Source organism: Camponotus vicinus, unplaced genomic scaffold (assembly GCF_025532165.1).
Source record: "Camponotus vicinus isolate PSW18456_S1 unplaced genomic scaffold, iyCamVici1.0 SCAF_11, whole genome shotgun sequence".
NCBI lineage: Eukaryota > Metazoa > Arthropoda > Insecta > Hymenoptera > Formicidae > Camponotus > Camponotus vicinus.
The window spans coordinates 10,613,425-10,635,507 of record NW_028141947.1 but is presented as its reverse complement, the minus strand read 5'-3'; the positions used below and the strand labels follow the sequence as shown (position 1 = coordinate 10,635,507).

Here is a 22,083-nt window from a genome sequence, read left to right as displayed (position 1 = left end):
TCTTTTCCCTTCTTATAGATTTCTTAGATTTTTCTATATGCACTTCCTTTTCTATTTGAACTTGGCTTTTTTTATAAACATGCATAAAAAATATAAATTTATTAAAAAAAAAATAAAAGAAAATATTTCCTGAAAAATTTGACAATTAGACTACAGTTACAATTAGAACAATGTAAAAACAGACATATAATTAATAGTAACAAACATATACAATATAATTATTATAAATATATACACTTTTTATAAATATTTATAAAAAGATATTTAATTTTTATACTCTTCTCCAAATTTTGTTTGAAAGTATCCAGGAGCTCATAAAGGATAAAAGGATAAAATAAAAATCATTGATAGAATGTTGGGATTAACGAGCCGCTTTTTGTTGCATATTATGTTTTTATTTATTTAATTATAAATATGTTGCTTTAAAATTTGAGTAAATATGTTATGTGTATTTTTCTTATATTTTTCGTAAAAATCTTTTTAGTAAGAAATTCTAGATTCTCTCTTATACGATTCTTCGATTGATCTTGATATTTACAAAAATTTTATAGGCGTATTTGTGTGCATTTATTTATATAAATATTAGATTTACTTAACTCGTTTTAGCTTTTTCCGAAAATTGATTAAAATATTTTCGTAAGCATCGTTTTTTTTTCCTCGGACTAGAGTTTCTATTCTCCGAGTTCGTCATTAAGTTTGATATTTACAAATATGTACAAAGCTAAATTTATATTACATTATATTTATATTACTTTTCGAAAGGTGCTTTCGTTGCAAATGTCGTTGCTGAGCAACAAATCTACAGAATATATCGTACAATGTTGTGTCTAGTGAAGATATATTCTTTGATGAATTTTGTTGCTGTTGATGAATTTACTATCAAAAATTCAAGAAATGTCTAATTATGAAATTAATATTAAAATATTAAAAAACTCTAAAATTAAACCGTCTTAACGGTTTTATTAAAGTCCAACAGTGTCAACGCTTTGAACGGAAATAAAAGCTGATGCTTCTATTTACCGCCATTTTGTTTATCGTTAGTCGTCGTATGATCCCCAATAATCAGTACTCTTGTAATCAAAAAGCTGTATATCGTGCTCGGCGTCCTCAGCATCACCGAGCAAACTCTCGTAATTCGAGTAGGAAGCGTAATGCTATTCCTCATCGACAATTTCACAACTGTGATACTTGCTGGAGGAGTCCAACCAGCTCTCCACACCACTGGAGGCCAGGTCATCGCAGGACGGCAGCTCCGGAAGAGGTTCCATGTTCGGCGCACCCTTCTTCGTTAGATTATTCACCGTGCGTTCTTTAGACTTTACGCTAACTAAAATGCAATCAATTAATATTAATACAAATAATATTTTTGAAATATAATTTTTGTTATAATTAGTGCACACACAGAATTTTTAAAAGAATAATTTGGATTATTTAATATGATCTATTGTCTTAGATAACAAATATACCATTGTTAGGTGTCGGTTTAGTTTCTTTCTTGCGGATCAATGCCTGTCTGTAAGCTCGAGGACTCCTATACTCGGTACTGATACCTAAACCAGCGCTAATCGTAGGAAGACGAATGTCCAAGTGTGATCCTTTGTCTGTAACTATCTAAGATATCGATAAAATATCAATCAAAACTCCAATAAAAAATTTAATAAGAAATAGTGCATATATATATAATATTTTATTATATATTAATTAAGAAAATATATAATTTCATAAATATTTATAAAAATATAATAAAAAAATTAAAAAGTTAAAGAAAAAGAAGCTAGATTCTACAGTAAAAATTAAAAAATAAAATATATCATTACAATTTATTTTTTGTAAGTCTAAAAGTTTACGATTTTATTCTATTATCAAATACCTTATTATTCATTGCATATAATTTCGTTGCTATATCTCTTGCTACCAACGTAGTTAAGACGGTTGCAAGATAAGTTTCCTTTACGAGGAGGTACTCCAAGGCTGATCTTTGCCAATACAGATACCTGCAGGAACTCGCCGCTATGATAGACACCTGAAGGATTTAATTTTATTTCGGATTTTTACTAATTAGATAGGAAATAAATAAAATCGTACCTTAAATTTATCATCGACAGAGGCTCGAGAACTTTCGAATTCCGGTGAATCTAGGAATTCGCAAGGCAATATGGGATGCAGAAAATTGGTATCGCTCAAAACATTAACTTTACCCGTGAGAAGCAAACCTAATCTATCTGTTCTCGTTAGATTTTGCATCGCGTACGCCTCGCCGGCATGAAGAGCCATTATCGTTGCAAATTCTGGCGATACTAATCGTTTGAATTGCAGTCGTGAAACCTGCATTAAGAAAAAAGGAATTAATTCCAAGACGCTTTAGAAAAATGGATCATATTTACGAATTTGCAACATTATTGTAAAAAATTTACCTTGAAAGGGTAAAAGAGCGTATGATAAACTTCTTCCAATTCGGGATCAAATTTGATTGGTCTCATCTGATAAACGATGTAGACTAATTGACCGATATTGAGCAATAAAAAGCTAAAGTTCCAGGAGAAGATATCTGGTGCACATATCACGTGCCAAGCCCACCCTGATAGCAACATAAAACCTGAAAGAAATATTGTAAAATTACAAAAGAATTTTATAATTGCAAGTTAAGATTAGAATGATAGAATTACATGCGCCTAGTAGAGTAAATAAAAATAGCAATAAAAAAATGTTCAAATTATTTCGCGATCTTTTTAATGCAATATATTATTTTAGAATAAATTTTTTCGAAATTACTTTACATAAATTCTGTTTACATTATTAATTACTTACCTAAGATTAACACTGAATGCATGAACAAAATCCCCTTTTTAGAGGACGGCGCCGAATATGATAACGCGAAGCAGAAGTTTGCCAACTGGAACAAAACGTGTTGCGGCTGTTGCCACAAGCAAAGAGCAGTGTTTCCTTGAAAAGAATGAAAAAGAACTGATAGATTGATTTATTGCTTTTCACATAAACTTTCTATTCACGTAAACGCGGCAATATTCCTGCGGGCGACAACTTTTCATTCATACGGTGGACGTCTCTTATTATTGCGCTTTCGTGTCTTTAACAAGGAAAAAAAGATGAGAAAAAGTAATTTGTTTTTTTTTTCTCGTAATTTCACGAATAAATAATTGTGATATTTCGTGCGAATACGAGAGATAATAAATCTTGCTCCAAAAAAAATATAAGGGTCATTCTTCTCTCAAACTCACCGAGAGTAGTGATGTTGTACGATGGCAAAGGATCGTGCCCCAAGCCAGGACTCATTTTTCTCAGAACGAAAATGCACTATTACGTATTAACAAGGATATCGGAATCGGCTGTACATGTTCACTGATATTTCTCGGATAAGAACTCAGTGTGTTTTCACCCCTCGCACACGCGGACGCTGAAGGATATTCTTCAGGGCGCATGTGCTAACTTTGCAAGATCGATATTATTTCCTGTCGGTCCGAAGGGATTAAAGATGACAATTTTGCAATACCGATATGCGATAAAGGAAAAGGACAAGATAATGTGTAAAAAGAATGAATTATTATAACAACACTGAATTGTTATAACTGGAAACAATAATAAAGACTGTAATACGCTTTTCAGGAAGTGCATTGTTAAAGTGAACTTAAAAGAGATTTTTTTGTAATTTTATTATCAGATTTTTTAATTCTTTTTACACAAACATACATAAAATTTTAATTCTAATATTTCAAAATCATATTGTATTTCTCATATCAATTCTTTGAATGAATTTCTAATTCAATTTATGGAAATTTTTTACATAATATGTAATTTATAATATAATTAATATATTATATATAATATATTCTTTTTTTTATTATACAAGTATAATTATCTTTTTCTTTTTTAATCATATCTTTTTTTCATATTACATTCTTTTTAATCAATTACAATTTTTAAAAACAAATTTATTAAATTTTAAAATATGTAGTATGTGATAGACGCGCAACATATATAATAAAGACATATAGCTAAGATATATAGCTAAGAAAATGAAACAATTATTTAAAAATAATTAAATTTATTTCTTCTTTGTCTAAAATTTAATTGCTAATAACAAGATATTTTAATATTTCTATATATATAATAATTATAATATATCTCAGAATACACACCACGTGTTGTTCAAATTTTTAAACGATTAGTGACATTTTATCGTAGAATAATATTTTTATTTCTCATCGTTTGCAACACTGACACGACACAACGCGCACTTCCGTTCGACCGGCAAGGCGCTGAAGTTACTACGGAATCGATAAAGAGTTCAGAATGGAAGCCAGTCATAAACAGCTTATTTATCTTCGCAATAATCGGCCGCCGCGAGCGCTTGCGACGTGCGACAAATCATTTTGGGGTTTCAAGTGAGTGCAAAGGAAAATGCGCCGTTAATATCGAAGCTGATTAAAGACTGACATTTGTTTCTTCGCACGATTAAACAGCTGACGTATAAGTTTACGCGTTTCTTGCACGACTTAACCTCCCAGAAGAAACTCAAAGTGCGTCTCTCAAGATCTTTTTATTCATTTTATTATATTTATTCGGTTATTTTCGAGATGTTTCTTTATTATTGGATAACTTTACTTTTTAGTTTAACTTTATATGATTCGCGATACAACTTTTGTATTGCAATGTTGAGTAAGATAATTTTGATCAAAAAGAAAGTAGAAAGAGAATTTTTGATAAATACTGTTATCTTTAAAAAGAATTTTCTTTTACAGTTGCAGATGATCAATGTTGGAAGGATGGTATTGCAGATCCATTGCCAACAACAATGCAGACGCAGAAGAGGAAGACGATGAAGATAGTCCTGAGGAAGAAGTGCCTAACTATAAGGACCAGTACCGCAATCTCAAAAGGAAGCTGAAATTCCTGATTTATGTATGCAAGAAACATTTTCGTGTTTAGTGCTTTCTTCTTCTTTCATTTTAATCAAATATATATTCCATTACAGGAAAATGAGTGTTTCCAAGAAGCTCTGCGTTCTACACAAAGAAAATTGCTCAAGGTGAATAGAGACAAGAGTTTCCTATTGGATCGCTTGCTGCAATATGAAAAGGTAGATGCATCGTTCAGTGAAAGCGACGAAACAGAGTCATCAGATGAGGAAGTTGTTCGTCTTGACAATTCTAAAAGGTATAATTCTATACACATATACATATATGTATATATTATAACAATTATACATACACATATATGTATATAACAATTTAATTTTGAAAAATTTTATTTTAAATTGATAAGGAATTATAAAAATTTATTCAATTAATAACTTATTTAATTGTAATTATTATATCATAATAGAAACTTGTATCATAAAATGAATAATAAAATTTTATGATATAATAGGGAAAATAATATAGAAAAAATCTTTATTTAATCACAATTTTATATGCAATTTTTAGGAAAAAAGTTGAGGTGAATATCAACAATCATACTTCTCATCATTCATCAACAATTACAAAACCACTCAGTACCAGTAAGAAAAAAAAGAGTACACCAAAAGTTGCAAAAACAAACAATACACCTATAGTAAGTGCACTTATATATTCTGCATAATGTACTTAAAGAACAAATATGTATAAATTGTAAGAATAACTGATATACTTTCATCTTCAGGTACAATCTTCAAATAATGTAGTTCCAATGTCTTTAATGTCTGATGGACACATGACGCCAGAGGAAGTGGAGAGACATTTGGAATCTCGTCAAACATATCTGGAACTTGTACCAGAAAAAGCACCACCCACAGTTCCAACGGAAATGTTTAGTAACGATCCTTCCTTGGACAGGTGAGCCTTCTCTTACTAATATTTCTTTTTCTAAATCTTTTATTAAAAACAAAATATTAAAATGAAGAATTTATAGCGAATCAAATGAAATTGGAGAACTTGAGACATCCCCTAGTAATATGGGGGAAGATTGCCTCAGTGTGGACATGATGGCGGAGTGACAAACATTCGTTTATAGTTTACTCATTAATTATTACAAAGTGCACATAGTTACATGGCTCTTTAAGATATTCACGCGACTAACTCAATTGTATCCACTATAACATAATACAAATTTTTATACACAATAATAAAGGACGCTCCTCGCTTTAAGTCCCTTTTCTAAGAACATCTATAAGTTACAAGGATACATCTGTCTTATGTTTTATGCAATTGTTTATGAATATATTTGCAGAAATTCTCACTATGATTGAATTCTCTCACTATGACTGCAAAAAGTTCGGTGATTAGCATTTTAGATAGCATAATTTCAAAAATAGAAATAGAAGTCGAATTAGAACAAGAGACGGCATCATTATATACAAATCAATCAGAGCTGGAAAATTCTGTAACCTCAAATAAAAGGAGCAAATTATCATGCAATTCAATGGAAGATATAAACTGTCGCATTTGTTATGATCCTAATCAAGAATTGCCTGTTATATATCCATGCAAGTGCAAGGTTTGAGAAAATTTTATAAATGACAATTCAAATATCAAAAAATTTTGAGATCTAAAAATCCAAACCTGGAATATCAAAAATTATTTAATTTTACAATAAATCACATTAATCTATGGAATGACTTATTTGACGTTATTGATTGAAAACATATATTTGAAAAAAAGTTTTAATAATTACATAATTACAAATTTGACAACTGGAATTAGGGAACAATGGGTGCAATCCATCTGAAATGTTTGGAACGATGGCTAGAAGAGAGCAATAGAAATAATTGCGAATTATGTGGCTATGAATTCCAAATAGAACGAACACCTCGTTACAAAGTTCTCCGCTCCATCATTGTTTGGTTGTGCCTAAATCAGGATGAGCATCAAATGTACGCTCGCAATGTGAAAGCCGATTTACTCAGATGTCTTATAGTCATTCCTGTAACCATCGCGTGTTCCTACATCTGCGTAGTTGCTGCGGATTTTTATGCTATGAACAATTACGACAATTTCCCACCCGCGCGATGGACCACCTGCTCCCTGTTGTCAATGATGGCATTACTGATTTTATCTTTCTTCGTCTGGATTTACATGGCATTACAATATCATCAAAAAGCATGGTTTCATTGGTGGCAGAAGTCCAGCATTGTGAAGATAATTAATTTGACGCGGGAAAATGCTGCTTTAGAAATTAGAAATGAAAAACGAAATATAGAGATCTGACAATGGATGTCGAGTTAATCGAGACATTGATTAAGAGGCCCGTCGTTTGATAGAGATCTTCCCACGACTCAATTGCGATATGTAAATGCGTACTTTGCTGCTGTCTGAAACCTTTTTCACCCAGATCTGAAAAAAATAACATCTTGCGATGATATGCGATTTATATAATATATCTCGAATACTTACCGCCTCAGTACCAATTGCCGAAATATGTGCTGCGAATCTGTTAAGATCCTTGCCTTCGACATAAACAGGTTGACCACGATGAAACCTGATATTAAAAAATTTGTAATAAAGTATTTTTTTATATTTTTGAGAAAAATTAAGCTTTAAATATAAAATAGTAAAAAATAAAAGTACCATCTTCGTTCATATGACAATTTGCCGTCCTCTATCCGAGTTTCCACCAATGGAGTCTCAGGCGGTTGCGGTATATGTTGAGATGATATATTTACCGCGTTGTAATGTGGTAAAACTACTGTAAATACAAACAGTTATAATTATTTATTAAAAAATTTATTTCTTATTTTTAGTTTTTACATACATATATATGTATTTGTTTTTTTATATTTATACATAGTGTTTCAAAATTTGTGAAACAAATTAACTAGAGCAGAAATAACTAAGTAAAATAAATTTTTGAATGATTTATCCCAAGCATTAATTTCTTATAAGAATTTAAAAGTAGTAACCAAGTTATGATTAAGCACCAATTGAAAAATGCTTGAAATTAAAAACTGTAAATTTGTATTACTTAGTTTTTCAAGAACTTTTATACTAAAGAATATTTATGAATTTTGAAACAGCCTGTAGATGTGCACCTGGTTTACGAACAGCTGCAGACGTTTTCGCGCGATTAATCGCTTTCAAATCGAGCTCGATCTCTTTATCCTCCAATATATAATTTAATGTTGCCGGAGGTGGTTTTCGTCGTTTTTCTACTTTTTCAGGTACTGGATCATTGGGACGTCTGCGTAATTTTCTTGTCATTACTGGTTTCACCTAATTAATAAAATAGTAATGTTGAAAAATATATATTATTTTAGCAAGCATAATCTTCAATACCTCCATCGAATCACCAGTAAGTTCCATTGTATGACGGTCTGATTCAATTATTTTCCTCTTTTCTTCCATATCGGTAAGCAGATTTTCCTTCAGATCAATTTTTTTCTCTTCAAATTCTTTCACCGCTGCTTTTTTCTCTAATATATAATCTCGTTCAACCCATTCTGTCAAATAGTCTCGATAGATTATATTCAATCTCAATCTAATAAAAATAAAAGATTAATTAATAGGATTATTAAAGTTTTCCACAAATAATTATTATATATTAATTACAATGATAAATTAATTACCGTTCTTTATATTGTGCTTCTAATCGTTTTAATTTTCGATTATATTCAGGATGTGTCCCATCTTTCAATTGCTGTAACTGTTTTTTCAAGCTTGCTAACTTATCTTGATACATCCTGAAAAATTGAATATTGAATATAGTTCGAGCACTAAATTTATTGTTGATATGCAAATATAAATGTTTCGTAAACTTACTGTTCTTTAATTTCTGTATATTCTTCAGATTTTCTTTCTCCCATATCAGTTTCACTTGCTTCTTCGGTATCTAAAAAATTTCCACTTGCTTTATTAGTTTTACACAAATATTTCATTATTATTTAAAATGTTTATGTCATAAAAAAAACTATACAATTCTAAAAATAAAAACCAAAAAAACAAGAAATAATAGAATTTATCTTTATCTCATATATTATTATTTATTATTACAGATACCTTCATCGCTATCATCTTGTTCCTCGGCGTCCCTGTCTTCTTCCAAATATTCCTCGTTGTCCTCGTCGAGATCATAATCGTCTTGGCGATCGTACATCGTGCAAAATTGTGAATCTTGATAAGACATGATCATTTATACTCGTACAATGCATTCTTCAATCATTGACTAGTTGTTTATGGTCATGTTAGGTTAAATCTGGGTTAGGTTCAATCTATTTTACGGGCTGCGGTCAAAGAGACGCTGAGGATGCTTTGAAGCGTTTGATTGACCAATCAGGTTAAAGAAATCCTTACTCCTTTTACCCTGATTGGTCCATCAAACGCTTCAAAGCATCTTTAGCGTCCTCTTGACCGCAGCCATGATCGCACGCGACGAAGCGCTGCAAAACTGAACACATGGTGATCACGTGATCAGCTGACTCAAAATGGTCGCCGCGCGCGGTAACTGCGTCAAACGTGCCTCTGCGTTTCTTTGCAAATATCGGAAAAGTGATAATTAAAAGTGCTAATTAATTGAAAAAAGTCTATCGTAGTGATCCGTCTGGTGTTTTTACTCTTGAATATCGAGAAACCGCGCCGCGATATTGCGTACGTCGAATGTTAGCTTGCAAAGTATCTGTCAATTTCAATTTTGCGCCGCTATTCGAGAAGTGTTAAATGTAACCGATAAAAAATCCTTACTTTGAGATTATACTGTCGTATCGAGGGATCAAACAGGTATGTAAAACAGCTTTTGAAACTTCTCAAGTTTTCGCATTGCATTTATATGATTATGTATATATATATAACAAGATATATTTATATAAAATTTGACAACGCTAGATAGTTTTGATAACGCTAGTTTCTCGAGCTTCTTTATTCGACTAAATAAATTCATGAATTAATTTATTCATTAATTACGATTACTGTGAGATGTTGAAGAAGATAAAGTTGCAAGAAGATAAAATAACAGACACAATGAAATTTGAGTAAATCGTTTTACTAATGTTTATTAATAAACATTTCATATAGATTATTTGAATTTAATATAATTTAATACGTGTGTTGTTGTTGTTATAATCGTCGCAATTACAGTTTATCGTTATTTACACTATTCAGTATAAAATGCGAGTTCGAGATTAAATCATCGTCATCATCGTCATCATTGTCACACCACTATACTGTTTTATTATTATTATTATTATTAGTATCATTATTATTATTATTATTATTATTATTATTATTATTACGACTTTTTTCCCTTTTCTCTCCTTTTTCCTCAGACACTATCTGTCATCGATTAATTAATTATCAATGCTTGTACTCAGGAAAATGCGTGGGGGGCAGTAGGGCAGTATTTTCGTTATCACTAGAGTTGTTGGTAATTAATTCTTTGGGGGAACCATTATTCATTATGTTACAATCTAGACTAAAGTTATCGTCTAGTGGGCGTTTGTTAATATTAGGCAAATGATTAACATCGATTCCACGAACGTCGCTTAGCGTTTGCTGTTGGGATTGAGCAGATTCGGCCTCGGCGTTGTTGCCAGCGTCGGGGCTGTTTTCGGTTTGTGGGGGGGATGGATAATAGCCGCGCTGCTTTATTGGCAGTTGTTCCACCGGCAGTTGGTGTTGCTGTTGCTGCTGCTGTTGTTGCTGCACCGGCAACGGCATCGCAGGTGGCGGGGGTGGTTGCTGCGGCGGCCGGTGCTGCACTCCTCCTCCTCCACCATCCTCACTAGTCCACCGGGCTACTTGTTGTTGAGCTTGAATAAATGCATCACTAGAAAATAATAAGATTACACGAGCCCATTGGATCTAGTCCACCGCCACTAATGCTGCATTCGAACGCGAGACATAACAACATTCAGTAAAACGGAGCCAATCGGGAGACCAAGTTGACCTAAGAAGCGAAAGCTTCGGTGCATACGTGATTTTCCAAGCTGTTATTTGATGGGATAAATGATATATAAAAAGAATAAAAAATTTATAAAGAAAAAATAAAAAGTATGTCATATATATATTAAACTGACACGAGCATCGGTCAATTTTTAATAATATTCTTAATTTCAATTAATTAACAGCTTTTTAAAAAATAATAGTTAAGTTAATAATAGTTAGTTGAATAAATTACATTCATAATTTAACAATTAGACTTATTATTATTATTATTATTGTTTTTATCTAATAAAGACACTTTTATATTTATTTCATAAAGTTTTCCATATAATTTTATTTTAATGAGCTCTAAATTAAATTAAAAAATTAAGCTCGAATCCTGAGAAAACATCACGTATGCACAAGAAGTAAAAAGTTAATTAAGACATTCAAAGCGCGCGTGCGAAGCCTTATGATTTACCACTACGATTATTCTATTTAAAATTCAACATTCCTTATACACATTATCTTCGAACAAACCAACACGAAGAAAAACTTCAGATAAGGATAAGTGCGCATATTGGTTACAATGTAAATTATTTGATTAAAAGATGAATTAGAAGTAGATGTCTCTTACAATCGCTTGAAAAATTAAAAATTCGTTCCGCATTTTAATTTTACAATAAAAAAAAAACTAGAAGCAGCATGCGCGAGATTCGACCATAATTGTGGACTTTATCAAGTGTCCCAGATCTGTTTAGATGTTAACTTTCATTAAGTAAAACTGGAAAAAAACACAAAATTTAGTTATTTGAAAAATATAAATTAACGATGTTTTGATCAACGCTATTTGAAAGAATATTTGTGAAGTAGATTTGGGACATACTTGATCGAGCTCACTAGCCGGATATGTGTGTTGTTATTGTTCGATTGTTTAGAGTAACATTCATACAATGCAAAAGCGAACGAAAAAGCGTGCAGACTTCCATGTATATTTTGCTTCTCAATATATTTCTTTTTCAATATTTTTTAAACATTATTGTTGATGAACATTTTTACATCTCATTGTGAATTTTCTGATTCATTTGATAATATATGCAATTGCGGAATTACAAATTAAATTGTATGCTGAGTCCATTTATACTTTACGTAAACTTCAAATCCTTTCTAGCTAATAATAATAATTTCTTATAATACAATTTTTTACTGTTCTTGAATATTAGCGACGTGTACATAACAATTATATATGTAATGAGATTAAAAATATAGTTTTGTCTAAAATATGTAGAATCTTGCTTTTTTCAAATTGCGCCATAATTTTTATATTGTTTACAATTATTTCGTTGTCAACTTGTCAATATTTTTTATTCTTTTTTTTTACAAACAACAATACATGCACCATCCTTATCTGAGGTATGCGCGATTATCGTAGGATTCGTGATAGTGGGAGTGTAGACGTAAACCGAGAAATAATATCAGTGAATAATCGCTACTAGTGAAGCCGTAGGATTTTTCGTGATGCAAGAATCTTGCGATACCTTTCACAATCGGGTGTTTCACCCCTAGTATTTGAGCCTCTGTCAGGATCGGCAGTTTCATAGATACCCTCGTCCTCAGGGTGCATTTGATGGGAGTGTTGATGGGTGTGTTGATGGTTGCCGTAAGGACTTCGGGACGTCGGCTGACGATATCTACCGTAGACGAATCTACTAGCGTCCTCGTCGCGGCCGCGGCTACATCTTCTGCTTCTACGTAGGAAATCTAATCAATTCCTACATAGATCTACGCGACTTGTATTCGCTTTCTATCTAAGACTTTTATCTGCTATTTATAGTTTCTGTTCTTGATATTTGATAAATTAATTTAGAAACAGAGAAAGATATTAATATTTGATAATTATATAAAAAATACTCAGGGCGCTTATCTATTTATTTGTTTACTCCATTTCTTGTATAATTAATTCGTCTATATATTTGTATAATTCATGATATAAACAATTATTCTCTTTATGTTCTCTAGGGTGCAGCAACAGCGACATTCACACCTGTGGTATCGGTAAATCAATTTTACTTGACGTTCACAGCGACATTCACACTGTGGTATTGGTAAGTCAATTTTGACGTTGAAGAATTTATACAATTTCACTGCTACTCGGCGCTTAATATTTTAATTGTATTACAATTAATTTATTATAATCAAGCTCGTTGCGATTATTTAGTATAAACAGACTCCGCATTTTACCTTGAATAAATTTTCTCTATGTAAATATTTATTGTATATGCTATATTAAATGTGTATTCTTTTCCGTTATCCTTGCGCGTGTTTTGTAATCTATAGTTTCGCAAAACATGAATATAGTGTCTGATATACATAAATAAATGCGTCGAGTTTGACAGCCTTTTGATGCGTAAGATAGAAAAAGCAGAATAAGATAATAAATTAACCCTCTCATTTTATTATAATTATTGAAATATTTTCATTATTTTAACAAAAAGTGCATTAATTTGTATACTTTTTTATTTTTATTTTTTGCTTTTTACGCATTTGAAATATGTTAGAATTATATAACGCCAAATTTTCTAAGAAAAGTTTAACTTGATTTCTGCAAAGTGATAAAAATATACAATAATAAAAACGAGAAAAGATTTATACATGCAATATACGTATAGAATATATTATTGAATATAAAAATTATATCTCAAATTATATATATTAATTTAAAGAGAGAAATCAAATCGATATAAATTTATAAAAATGTAATTTAGAAATATTTATAAAATATTTACAAAAATATATTTATAAAATATCTTTTGCGACAATTTGCAACTAATTAATGTATGAGAGGGTTAAGATAATATAAATTAGCGAAAGAGAAGATAGTAAGCAATTCACAGTGAGAGTTATAGCAGCGTGTGAAATGTCTGCTGACAATAATCGTGATTAACAAAGTATGAAAAAGCTCAAATGTATTTAGTCGGTTGTTTCGGTAAGTACATATTGTTGAAAATTGAATTGAAACGAATATCTATTTTACAAATCATTACTAAAACATCTAAGAATATTTTTTGTGTATTGTAATAAACATTTTCGAATAATTCGAAATTAGAATCTGCATTTTTTTTTAAATTCAGGCTCTAAGTTTAAAAGCTTGTCTTATATAAGCGCGTATTTTATCTCGCAAGTTCTTACCCTTGAGATGACTCGCTACAGACAGAAGAATCGATTCTGTAGTGTCGATCCGGTTCGCCCTCGGATATTCGAATCTCTTCGGATCCACTCGGACTCATTTGACCAGTCAAATAGGGTCTGATGACAGATTTAGTCATTAATATCATTTTAATTTAAAAAAAATTTTAAATAATTATTACATTTTATAAAAATCGAGCAACTAGCGAATGCAATATGTTAAGATTAAAGAACTGAAAATTTCAAATTCTTAAAAATTGTATGATCTGAGGCATCGAAATCGATATTCGAATAGCACGTATTTAAAGAGCTATGAGTCAAAGCATCTGACAATCTAAAGCAACATCAAGAAATTACTGCTGCACGTAAGAATCATCTTACCTCGTTGCACGATGCTCGAGCTGACGAATGAGATCCTCGAGAGTGCGTATACGAATAGTGCCGCATGGCGGTTGCAACTCTACGTCGTCGTCGTCCTCCTCTTGTCCATTATCGATGCCGTTGTCCTGACCATCGGTGTCCTTGCGGTAAACATCGGGATAACCGCATTCGGCCAACGATTTGCGTAGCGCGTCCTCATCCAAAAGATTACTGCTGCCCGACGGGGTACCCGCGAGATCGCGACGACTCGCCGCGTTTTTCAACACCTCGAGTATGTCCTCATGATAGCCATTCAGCTGATTCAAGGTCCTCTCTACATGCTCAATTGCGCCTCCACCTAGTCCTGGCAAACACGTGACTTAGAGTTACCGCTCCATAAAAGAGGATTCTCGTGATGCAATTTGCTTTAACTCTTTCGTGCGCAATTCATTTCTTCTTCAGAGATTTCTTTCATGTATATTTGCAGATTAATATCTTGTTAATTTTCGGGGGATGTAAAAATTATCTGAATAATCTGATATATTTTATTTACATGTAATAAAATGTTAATTTACGATCTAGGATTAATCAGCGCATGAGAGAGTTAAGGGATTATAAAATTCTTTAGAAGATTTTTAAAAAATAATCCTGTATTAACCCTTTATATCTTGGGATAATATTAAATCCTACAGTAAATTTTTAATAATATTATATAGTATTTAAAGTTGTATATGTTGAGTTTATTTCTTATGATGAGTCAGATGATGAAAATGAAATATATGAATATTATTGATTTATAAAAGGTTAACGTTCGTGAAGGATCGATGCAAGAAGTTCAATTTTGCAAGGAATCGAAAGATACAATGCATGTAGCGTGCGCAATTGATAATTTTTTTTAGAGATATTTAATTACTTTGATTCTAAAATAAAAATGCAAATTTACCTGCAACAAATATATCTGCATGTAATAGTACAAAGTAGGAAATATATTTACTTAGTTTCATAATCAAAAATATTTTCTTGATCAGGAAAGATAGCTAAGAACTAAATATTTTCACTTGATTTAATCTATATGTGTCAAAAAATAGATAATTATAATTCGATAATTTATAGAATAACTTTTTAAACGAATAATTTGTTAAAATTATCACTAATATTTTCAAAAATAGAATCAAAATATTTAATATTGATAATTATTTAAAATGCTCAATAAGCGCTGAAGAAGAATATTCTATTAAAGTCTTTTTACATCGATTATGTAAGGTTGATAATTATTCGTATAACTTAAACTACAAGTTAGCTATTTGATCTTTCAACTCGTCAAAGTTCGAACTTCTTCTAGCTACTCTTCACGAGATATCATGAGTCATTACGCCCGCTTGTTGTGTTACAACTATCAGGTATTACAATACCGTAACCACCGTGTTTCTTTAAAATTCCCTTCTCAGGCAACTTTGTGAGATTGTTCGGTGGAAGATCAATGAAAGAGACAACCTCCTCTGCTCCCGTACCTCCATCTTCCTCCTCCACGTGTCTCTTCGGCTGCGGTTTATGCTCCCTGAAAGATCGATCAGACGTATATCGAGATATTTTAACATTATTTTCTTAATATTTTATACTATTTTCTGTGTTTCCGAAAAGAAATGTGCAGTAACTCAATCAAATCAATTTTTTAAAGGTGTATCATAAAAACAAAATTTTTAAATTTTATTTCCTTATATTTCCATCTCATAATATTATAATTCTTATATTTATAACCTTATGTATTATATTACATAATTTTTTCTATATTTATCTCATAAATATAAATCCAACACAAAAATATAAGTCAAGACAATACGTCTGTAAATTTTTGAAACTAATATTATTATTAGGATTGTTTTAGTATAGGTTTTTTAAATACAATTATGTCTGTTTGATTTTTCTTTACTTTTTCATTAGACAACTATTTTATTAGACCATCCAAATCTGACAATAATTTATAAAAAATAAATCGTCTAATTGTAGATAACAATCTTCTCTTTGAACAAAAAGAAACAGAATTTTGACTTAGTTATCGATAATCACAATATTTTTATTCAAGTATATTGTTTTAAAATAAAGATTTAAAAAACTATAATAAATTATAGAGTGATGGAGAGCACTTGCAATGTGTGCTGAAATTTATTTTCAAAATAAATTGTCGATAAATCGCAATTATTATTGCAATTTTTTTCTCATTGCCTACTTGCATCAGTCTGATTGTGAAAATGAACGGTGATAATATTTAATGATATTTAATGCTCTTGCGATGAAATGCCAAGTGAGAAATTAATTTTTGGTGAATTTCGTGTACAGTATCGTTCACGTTTAATAGCATAATTAAAAATCATATGCTAATTAGCATCTGTACACGAGATACACTGATTTTATCTTGCGAAGAAAAAGGATATCTTGATGACAAAATACTTGCACTTATATACGGGATATCCCGTATATAAGTGCACTTATTTTCATGCAATAAAGAAAAAATTCTAGCGGGATAAAATAATATCAATGCAATGGATAGCAATAAGCGTGCGAGGATCAAATTATTTATATTTGGTTCGACCGCAGCGTGTGTTGCAAAGTTAGCTGAATTGAAATTGCGATTGTGCAGAAAATGATTTCGTGCGAAATACGAGAAGAGAAATGAAAGAGGACTCCAGGTCGGATTATTTATTTTAATGCAGATTAATTGGATGCAGAGAAGACTTGACTCTGTACATCGGTAGAAATTGCGAAACTGTAATTACAGTAACAGCAACGCGACAAACACTATTTTCGATATCATTAAAACGCAGATGGACTACCGATCGATAATCTATCGAATCGGAGCAATGCTATGGCCCAAATAAGGAATAAAAGCTAAATTTATACACAGATGTACAATTTTAAATGGATATTATTTCATTTAGCTTTTTTCAAATTTTAATTAACGATTATTATATCGATGATTTATTGATTTTTAATAGCTAATAAAATAGAAATGAATGTCGATGATTATTATAATGGCAATTATACATATCAATCAAGAATTATTTACCAAATTAAATTTTTCAAGTCTTCGAAAACATTTTAGAAAAATCTGTTGAAAGAAAATCAAAATTGATTTAAAAAATGACTCCTTGATTGGACCAACTGATTGATAGTGAGACATGACGACGAGACACATGAGACTTACTTGACTCTTGGCCCGTCGGCGGCGGCGACGTTATTCGGGGGTCGAAACAGCACGCGCTGGGTCTCGCCGCGGCTAGAAATATACTAATATAGGCATGCCGCGGCTATTCTTATTAACCCTCAACTACCATGTGCACCGTTCATTTAATCCGCTTGTCATTCTAATTCCGATAAGAAATATATTATACATCTATTTTCATAATTTCAATAATAAAAATATTCTTTATTTATATTATAATTAATTTAATTACTTCATTATTTGTTGGATAGTGATATCTGTTGTGATATTTGTTAGATCGTGATTCTCCACGCGCATGAAATTATAATATAATGAAAACTTTAATACATTATACTTGAACTATTTTACTTGAATTATTTCTGTCTGTAACATTAATCTATAAACTTACATTGAAAAATTATCATAGATTATTCTTTAATAATCAAAATATTTTATTTGAAAAAATATCTTATTTGAAAACTTTAATTATTTAGAAAGATATTTGAAGACAATTGTATACAGATATCTAGCCGAAATAAGTAAAATTATTAGAGATTGCAATTAATATTTTTTACCATGTTTAAATTATTTACACTGAGATTAGCGCTGCACTCTTTATAATTGAGGGTTAATAAAATTTTGTGTGTAATGCCATCTTCCACTTCCTTACTTGCGGAATAAAAAAATTGACCGAGCTAGTCTCGTAATTTTCTGTCGTTCGCGCGCTTCGATTTTATTACCGATAAACAGGATTAATAAATAAATTATTTTTTTTAATAATATTTAAACTATTTTACAGAACAAAATCTTTATTATTTTAGTTTAAAAACTTTAAAGTGAACAATTTATATAAAATGTTATAATTTGGTATTATAATGAAGATTATTATCAAGATATTTATGAATCAGAATAAAGTTTTATGGAAAAAAATACATATTTCATTAAAGTATAATAATTTCACATTACTATATAATAATTCATTATATGTACATATTATTTTGTAATTCTTCAAAAATTCAGTATTTTATATTCAAAAATTTAACGCAATTAACAGTATCATAATAGGAAGATCATTACGAAGCGCATACTAAAAGCTTATGTAAAGTTGAGGAGTCAAGATTTACCTGAAATAAAAAGGTATTGAACTCCTCGCAAAATCACATTGATTCAAGCAAACTTCAGCTCATTTTTTATATAAAGCTGCTTATGCATTTTTATTAATAAGCTCATTATTATACAGAATGAGCCAAAAGTACAATCAAAAGTCGATTTATAAAAAGAATGATTAAAAAAGAGAAGAAAAGAAAGGAATAAAATATTATAAAAGTTTTCTCAAATGTAGTAATAATTGATCACCTTTGGCTCTTTCTGTAGCTATCTATATTAGGAAGATGCGAACTGCGTTCATCGTTACATAATGACGATATTTCTCGAAAACGATCGAACGACAGAAGCATTTCGAGCTGCAATCAATCCTACATTATACATCGATAAATGCATGTTACTTATTAATATCTGTAGGATATATTCTGGGACATCGCGATGGTTTAATAAAAGAATATGTTTAACATGCATGTTAAGATTTGCCGATTGAGAGAAATGATGAGAAATATGATGAAAAATAAAATGGGATGTAAGATGTAATGAGATGCTCTTATTACAATGTGTACGTCATATTTATATATTAATGTGTATATTCTGTTAATGTAGTAATTTGTAATTTCATTATTGTGAAAATTTTTACTTTGAAACCTTCAGTAAGAAAACCAACATCAAGTTGTAAGTTAAATAGGATTATATTACAATCATGTAAATTATTCCATTAACAATTTGTTTAAGATTTCTAGTCTCCCGTGGTAGGCCCGACAACTATATCAATATATGTTATCTAAATCAACGCAATGCATTTAATTAACATCAAAATATTTCAATCATGTGAAATGAGAAAGAAAGAGAGTTTTAAGTAAAATAATAAAATTAAAAATATTTATTGTTATAAGATTTTTAAATTTTTTCAAGTAAACAAGATTTCATATGTACATTTTTTGCTAAAGTATAAATTACATTTAGTGAAATCAGTTTAATCAATTGAATTTAGTGGAATCAGAAAATCAAACTAGCTAATATATTCGTAAATACATTAAAAATTTACGGTATTTTTTATAATTTATGAACATTAACTAATGTATATGTGTTTGACTATAAATGACATAATTTTTAAAATCGATTCTTTACTTTAAATACATATTAATTCCATTTAACAAATTCAATTTTGATGTGCTATATATACTTCACCTATTTCTTATAAAATTTGATAATTTTTTGACAAGTTCTTCGAATATATTAGAATATTCTGTAATCTAAAATAGCCAGTGACTAGCAAAATAAACAACGAAATGAATCAGTACATACAGTCGTACCTGTAATGAGGCATTCTGCCGAAAGTGAGGATTTTATTGACCGTGTCCAACGCCGCAGCTTCCGCATGATGATTACCGGAAACTCCGCTATAGCTCTTCTGCTGCGGCTTTTTCGAGTATGGCGGGTCATATTTCTGGACGGTGCTCTTCCTTCTGCGAGAAATTCGCCCATTACGCATAGCTTATATTACGGGAAAAATGGCAAAGCACATGCAGACTAGCAGCAGGTTCGTTTGAATATCAGAAAATTATTCAATGGTTTTAATGATGTTAACAGAGATTATCAATTGTGAGAATTGTGATTAATCTTGTTATTGATTACGAACATATTTGCCAATGTACAATTAATTAGTTGAAAAAAACTTGAGTTTTTTGTTAGTTGTATTAATGGATCAAAAAATTACCTGAATTAACTAGATTTGTGAAAGATATAAATGTTACTATATAACATACCAATCAAAGAATTTATCGATATAATTTAAAGCGCCGATGAATGTAAAGAAAATTTAGATAATATAAACGTCTATGTAATACAAATCTAAAAATTCTGAGCCTTTTTAAGTATATATAATTCTTTACACAGATCCAATATAGAAATAAATATTTCTAATGCTAATCAATGTATTGATCGAATCTTAATTGACATTGATTAATATGCAACACTTTTTTTAATATAATTATTGCAAATATAATTATACATATAATATTACATAATACATATAATTATTATTCATAATTATCAATATTCAACAAAGTTCAATACTTTGCAATGATTATCCTTGTATTGATTTATTCTGACAAACGAATCCATCGATGCAAACTTGAAATTGATAATCCCTCTTAAGCTGGTGGAGGAGGCTCATCAGAGTTTATGTACATAATTCTGTGATCAAAAATATTACAGATAATACAAAGTTACATCACAAAAATTCGCGTTTCAATCAACGTCGTCAATTTACATTCTTGCTACAAAGTCATCGAATTTTTTTGGCATGCAAAAGTTAATAGCTGAAGCAAAATAGATAACCAGTCAATTGGTACATCCGCAGCTGCCCTTACAGGGGTCACCTTCCACTGCAGTACCCATTAACCAATCAGCAAAAAACAAAGCAGTTTAACCCTAAACAGCATTAAATTCAACAATGTGAGAAAAAACATTTAAAAGATATTTACCAAGTGATTAATTTATTTTATCGTTTTGATATAGAAGATATAAACAAAAAAAATGTACAAATATAAAAAAGATATAAATTTTGAAATTATTATTTTAAAGAATTAAGATTATTACATTTCAAAATATATATAACATTTTCAATATATATATATATATATATATATATATATATATATGTATGTATGTACATATAGAAATATATTATACATATACTGTTTAAGGTTAAATAGATAAGAGATAAGTCAAGCTTAAAAGGAATAGTGACTCACAAGTGGGTAATATTCATTTCCGAGTAATAAACAATTATTTCAAATTTTTTTGTAAAATAATAAATTTTGAAATGTGCGTAATATTAATCGAGAAATACACTGTAAATATTCCTGATAACATGGATAATTTGAGACAAACTCATTAATTATTGTATTCTTAAGGGCAAACGTTATAATATTTTAATATGAAACTCCTTTCACCATTAGCAAAGGAAATAAAAATTATGGTAAAGAATCATGATAGAGAAGAGAAACTCAAAGTGAAGAAATGTAGAAAAGACATAAATATTGAAAATTTAATGGATATATGCATGAATATATGCATGTATATATGCATATAAGTACATATGTACATGTATAAAAAGAAAAGCTTATGCTAGGAGCGAAGCATCATTCTCTTCGAGGAATTTGAAATCATATTTCTTACATTCTTCTATATTTGAAACTTCTATTTGCAATAATCTTTTAATTAATAATTAAAAAATAAATATTTCTTAAAACAAAATCAACTTCTTTCTGTAAAATTCATAAAATATATGAGCGCTACTAAAACCTACAGTTCAAGAGATTCTAAAGAGGATTTAATAGATCTAATTATATTAATATCTATATTAAATAATTGTAATAAATGTTA

General features: G+C 30.1%; 5 protein-coding genes and 1 long non-coding RNA gene across 30 annotated transcripts in view; 3 read left to right on the top strand and 3 right to left on the bottom strand.

Moving 5' to 3' along the window:
• Positions 1 to 439: 439 nt before the first annotated feature.
• On the bottom strand, positions 440 to 3,394 carry LOC145961953 (popeye domain-containing protein 3). Its single transcript, XM_083082615.1, has 7 exons — positions 3,237 to 3,394; positions 2,809 to 2,943; positions 2,415 to 2,596; positions 2,086 to 2,325; positions 1,871 to 2,023; positions 1,467 to 1,611; positions 440 to 1,327 (listed from the first exon to the last, which is right to left on the bottom strand). Exons 1-7 carry the CDS (start codon positions 3,289 to 3,291, stop codon positions 1,155 to 1,157), a joined length of 1,083 nt encoding a protein of 360 aa, XP_082938741.1. The 5' UTR covers positions 3,292 to 3,394; the 3' UTR covers positions 440 to 1,154.
• An 870-nt stretch (positions 3,395 to 4,264) lies between these two features.
• LOC145961951 (uncharacterized) lies at positions 4,265 to 6,140 on the top strand. Of its 3 annotated transcripts, none has more exons than XM_083082613.1 (6): positions 4,265 to 4,400; positions 4,758 to 4,917; positions 4,991 to 5,172; positions 5,442 to 5,568; positions 5,656 to 5,828; positions 5,905 to 6,140. In XM_083082613.1, exons 2-6 carry the CDS (start codon positions 4,771 to 4,773, stop codon positions 5,987 to 5,989), a joined length of 714 nt encoding a protein of 237 aa, XP_082938739.1. In that variant the 5' UTR covers positions 4,265 to 4,400; positions 4,758 to 4,770; the 3' UTR covers positions 5,990 to 6,140. The 3 variants fall into 3 exon arrangements, with proteins under 3 accessions (XP_082938739.1, XP_082938738.1, XP_082938740.1); XM_083082612.1 differs by having other exon boundaries at positions 4,282 to 4,535; XM_083082614.1 differs by lacking the exon at positions 4,265 to 4,400 and adding an exon at positions 4,615 to 4,674.
• Positions 6,141 to 6,247: 107 nt separating this feature from the next.
• Positions 6,248 to 7,828, top strand: LOC145961950 (E3 ubiquitin-protein ligase MARCHF3). 2 transcript variants are annotated; one of them, XM_083082611.1, is made up of 3 exons: positions 6,248 to 6,489; positions 6,696 to 6,865; positions 6,949 to 7,828. In XM_083082611.1, exons 1-3 carry the CDS (start codon positions 6,253 to 6,255, stop codon positions 7,136 to 7,138), a joined length of 597 nt encoding a protein of 198 aa, XP_082938737.1. In that variant the 5' UTR covers positions 6,248 to 6,252; the 3' UTR covers positions 7,139 to 7,828. The 2 variants fall into 2 exon arrangements, with proteins under 2 accessions (XP_082938737.1, XP_082938736.1); XM_083082610.1 differs by having other exon boundaries at positions 6,696 to 7,772.
• On the bottom strand, positions 6,640 to 9,260 carry LOC145961949 (sin3 histone deacetylase corepressor complex component SDS3). 4 transcript variants are annotated; one of them, XM_083082608.1, is made up of 8 exons: positions 8,985 to 9,245; positions 8,748 to 8,817; positions 8,555 to 8,668; positions 8,265 to 8,466; positions 8,021 to 8,201; positions 7,560 to 7,674; positions 7,386 to 7,470; positions 6,640 to 7,325 (listed from the first exon to the last, which is right to left on the bottom strand). In XM_083082608.1, exons 1-8 carry the CDS (start codon positions 9,115 to 9,117, stop codon positions 7,230 to 7,232), a joined length of 996 nt encoding a protein of 331 aa, XP_082938734.1. In that variant the 5' UTR covers positions 9,118 to 9,245; the 3' UTR covers positions 6,640 to 7,229. The 4 variants fall into 4 exon arrangements, with proteins under 4 accessions (XP_082938734.1, XP_082938733.1, XP_082938732.1 ...); XM_083082607.1 differs by having other exon boundaries at positions 7,560 to 7,677; positions 8,985 to 9,238; XM_083082606.1 differs by having other exon boundaries at positions 6,640 to 7,470; positions 8,985 to 9,260.
• LOC145961952 (uncharacterized) overlaps positions 8,988 to 22,083 on the top strand; it is a 60,188-nt gene continuing 47,092 nt past the window's right edge. Inside the window, exons 1-2 of the long non-coding RNA XR_014435752.1 lie at positions 8,988 to 9,701; positions 12,861 to 12,946. This is a non-coding gene — a long non-coding RNA (uncharacterized LOC145961952). The remainder of the gene's footprint in view (positions 9,702 to 12,860; positions 12,947 to 22,083) is intronic.
• Positions 9,948 to 22,083, bottom strand: part of Mmd (disintegrin and metalloproteinase domain-containing protein mind-meld) — a 39,405-nt gene continuing 27,269 nt past the window's right edge. For 6 of the 19 annotated variants that reach the window (XM_083082590.1, XM_083082582.1, XM_083082591.1 and 3 more), the window contains exons 20-26: positions 20,007 to 20,159; positions 17,590 to 17,661; positions 15,800 to 15,945; positions 14,409 to 14,751; positions 14,031 to 14,147; positions 12,380 to 12,589; positions 9,948 to 10,746 (exon numbers count right to left, since the gene is read on the bottom strand). In XM_083082590.1, coding sequence (XP_082938716.1) covers positions 10,275 to 10,746; positions 12,380 to 12,589; positions 14,031 to 14,147; positions 14,409 to 14,751; positions 15,800 to 15,945; positions 17,590 to 17,661; positions 20,007 to 20,159 — 1,513 coding nt within the window. In that variant the 3' untranslated portion in view covers positions 9,948 to 10,274. The remainder of the gene's footprint in view (positions 10,747 to 12,379; positions 12,590 to 14,030; positions 14,148 to 14,408; positions 14,752 to 15,799; positions 15,946 to 17,589; positions 17,662 to 20,006; positions 20,160 to 22,083) is intronic. The other 13 variants (XM_083082592.1, XM_083082584.1, XM_083082594.1 and 10 more) reach the window with 11 other exon arrangements.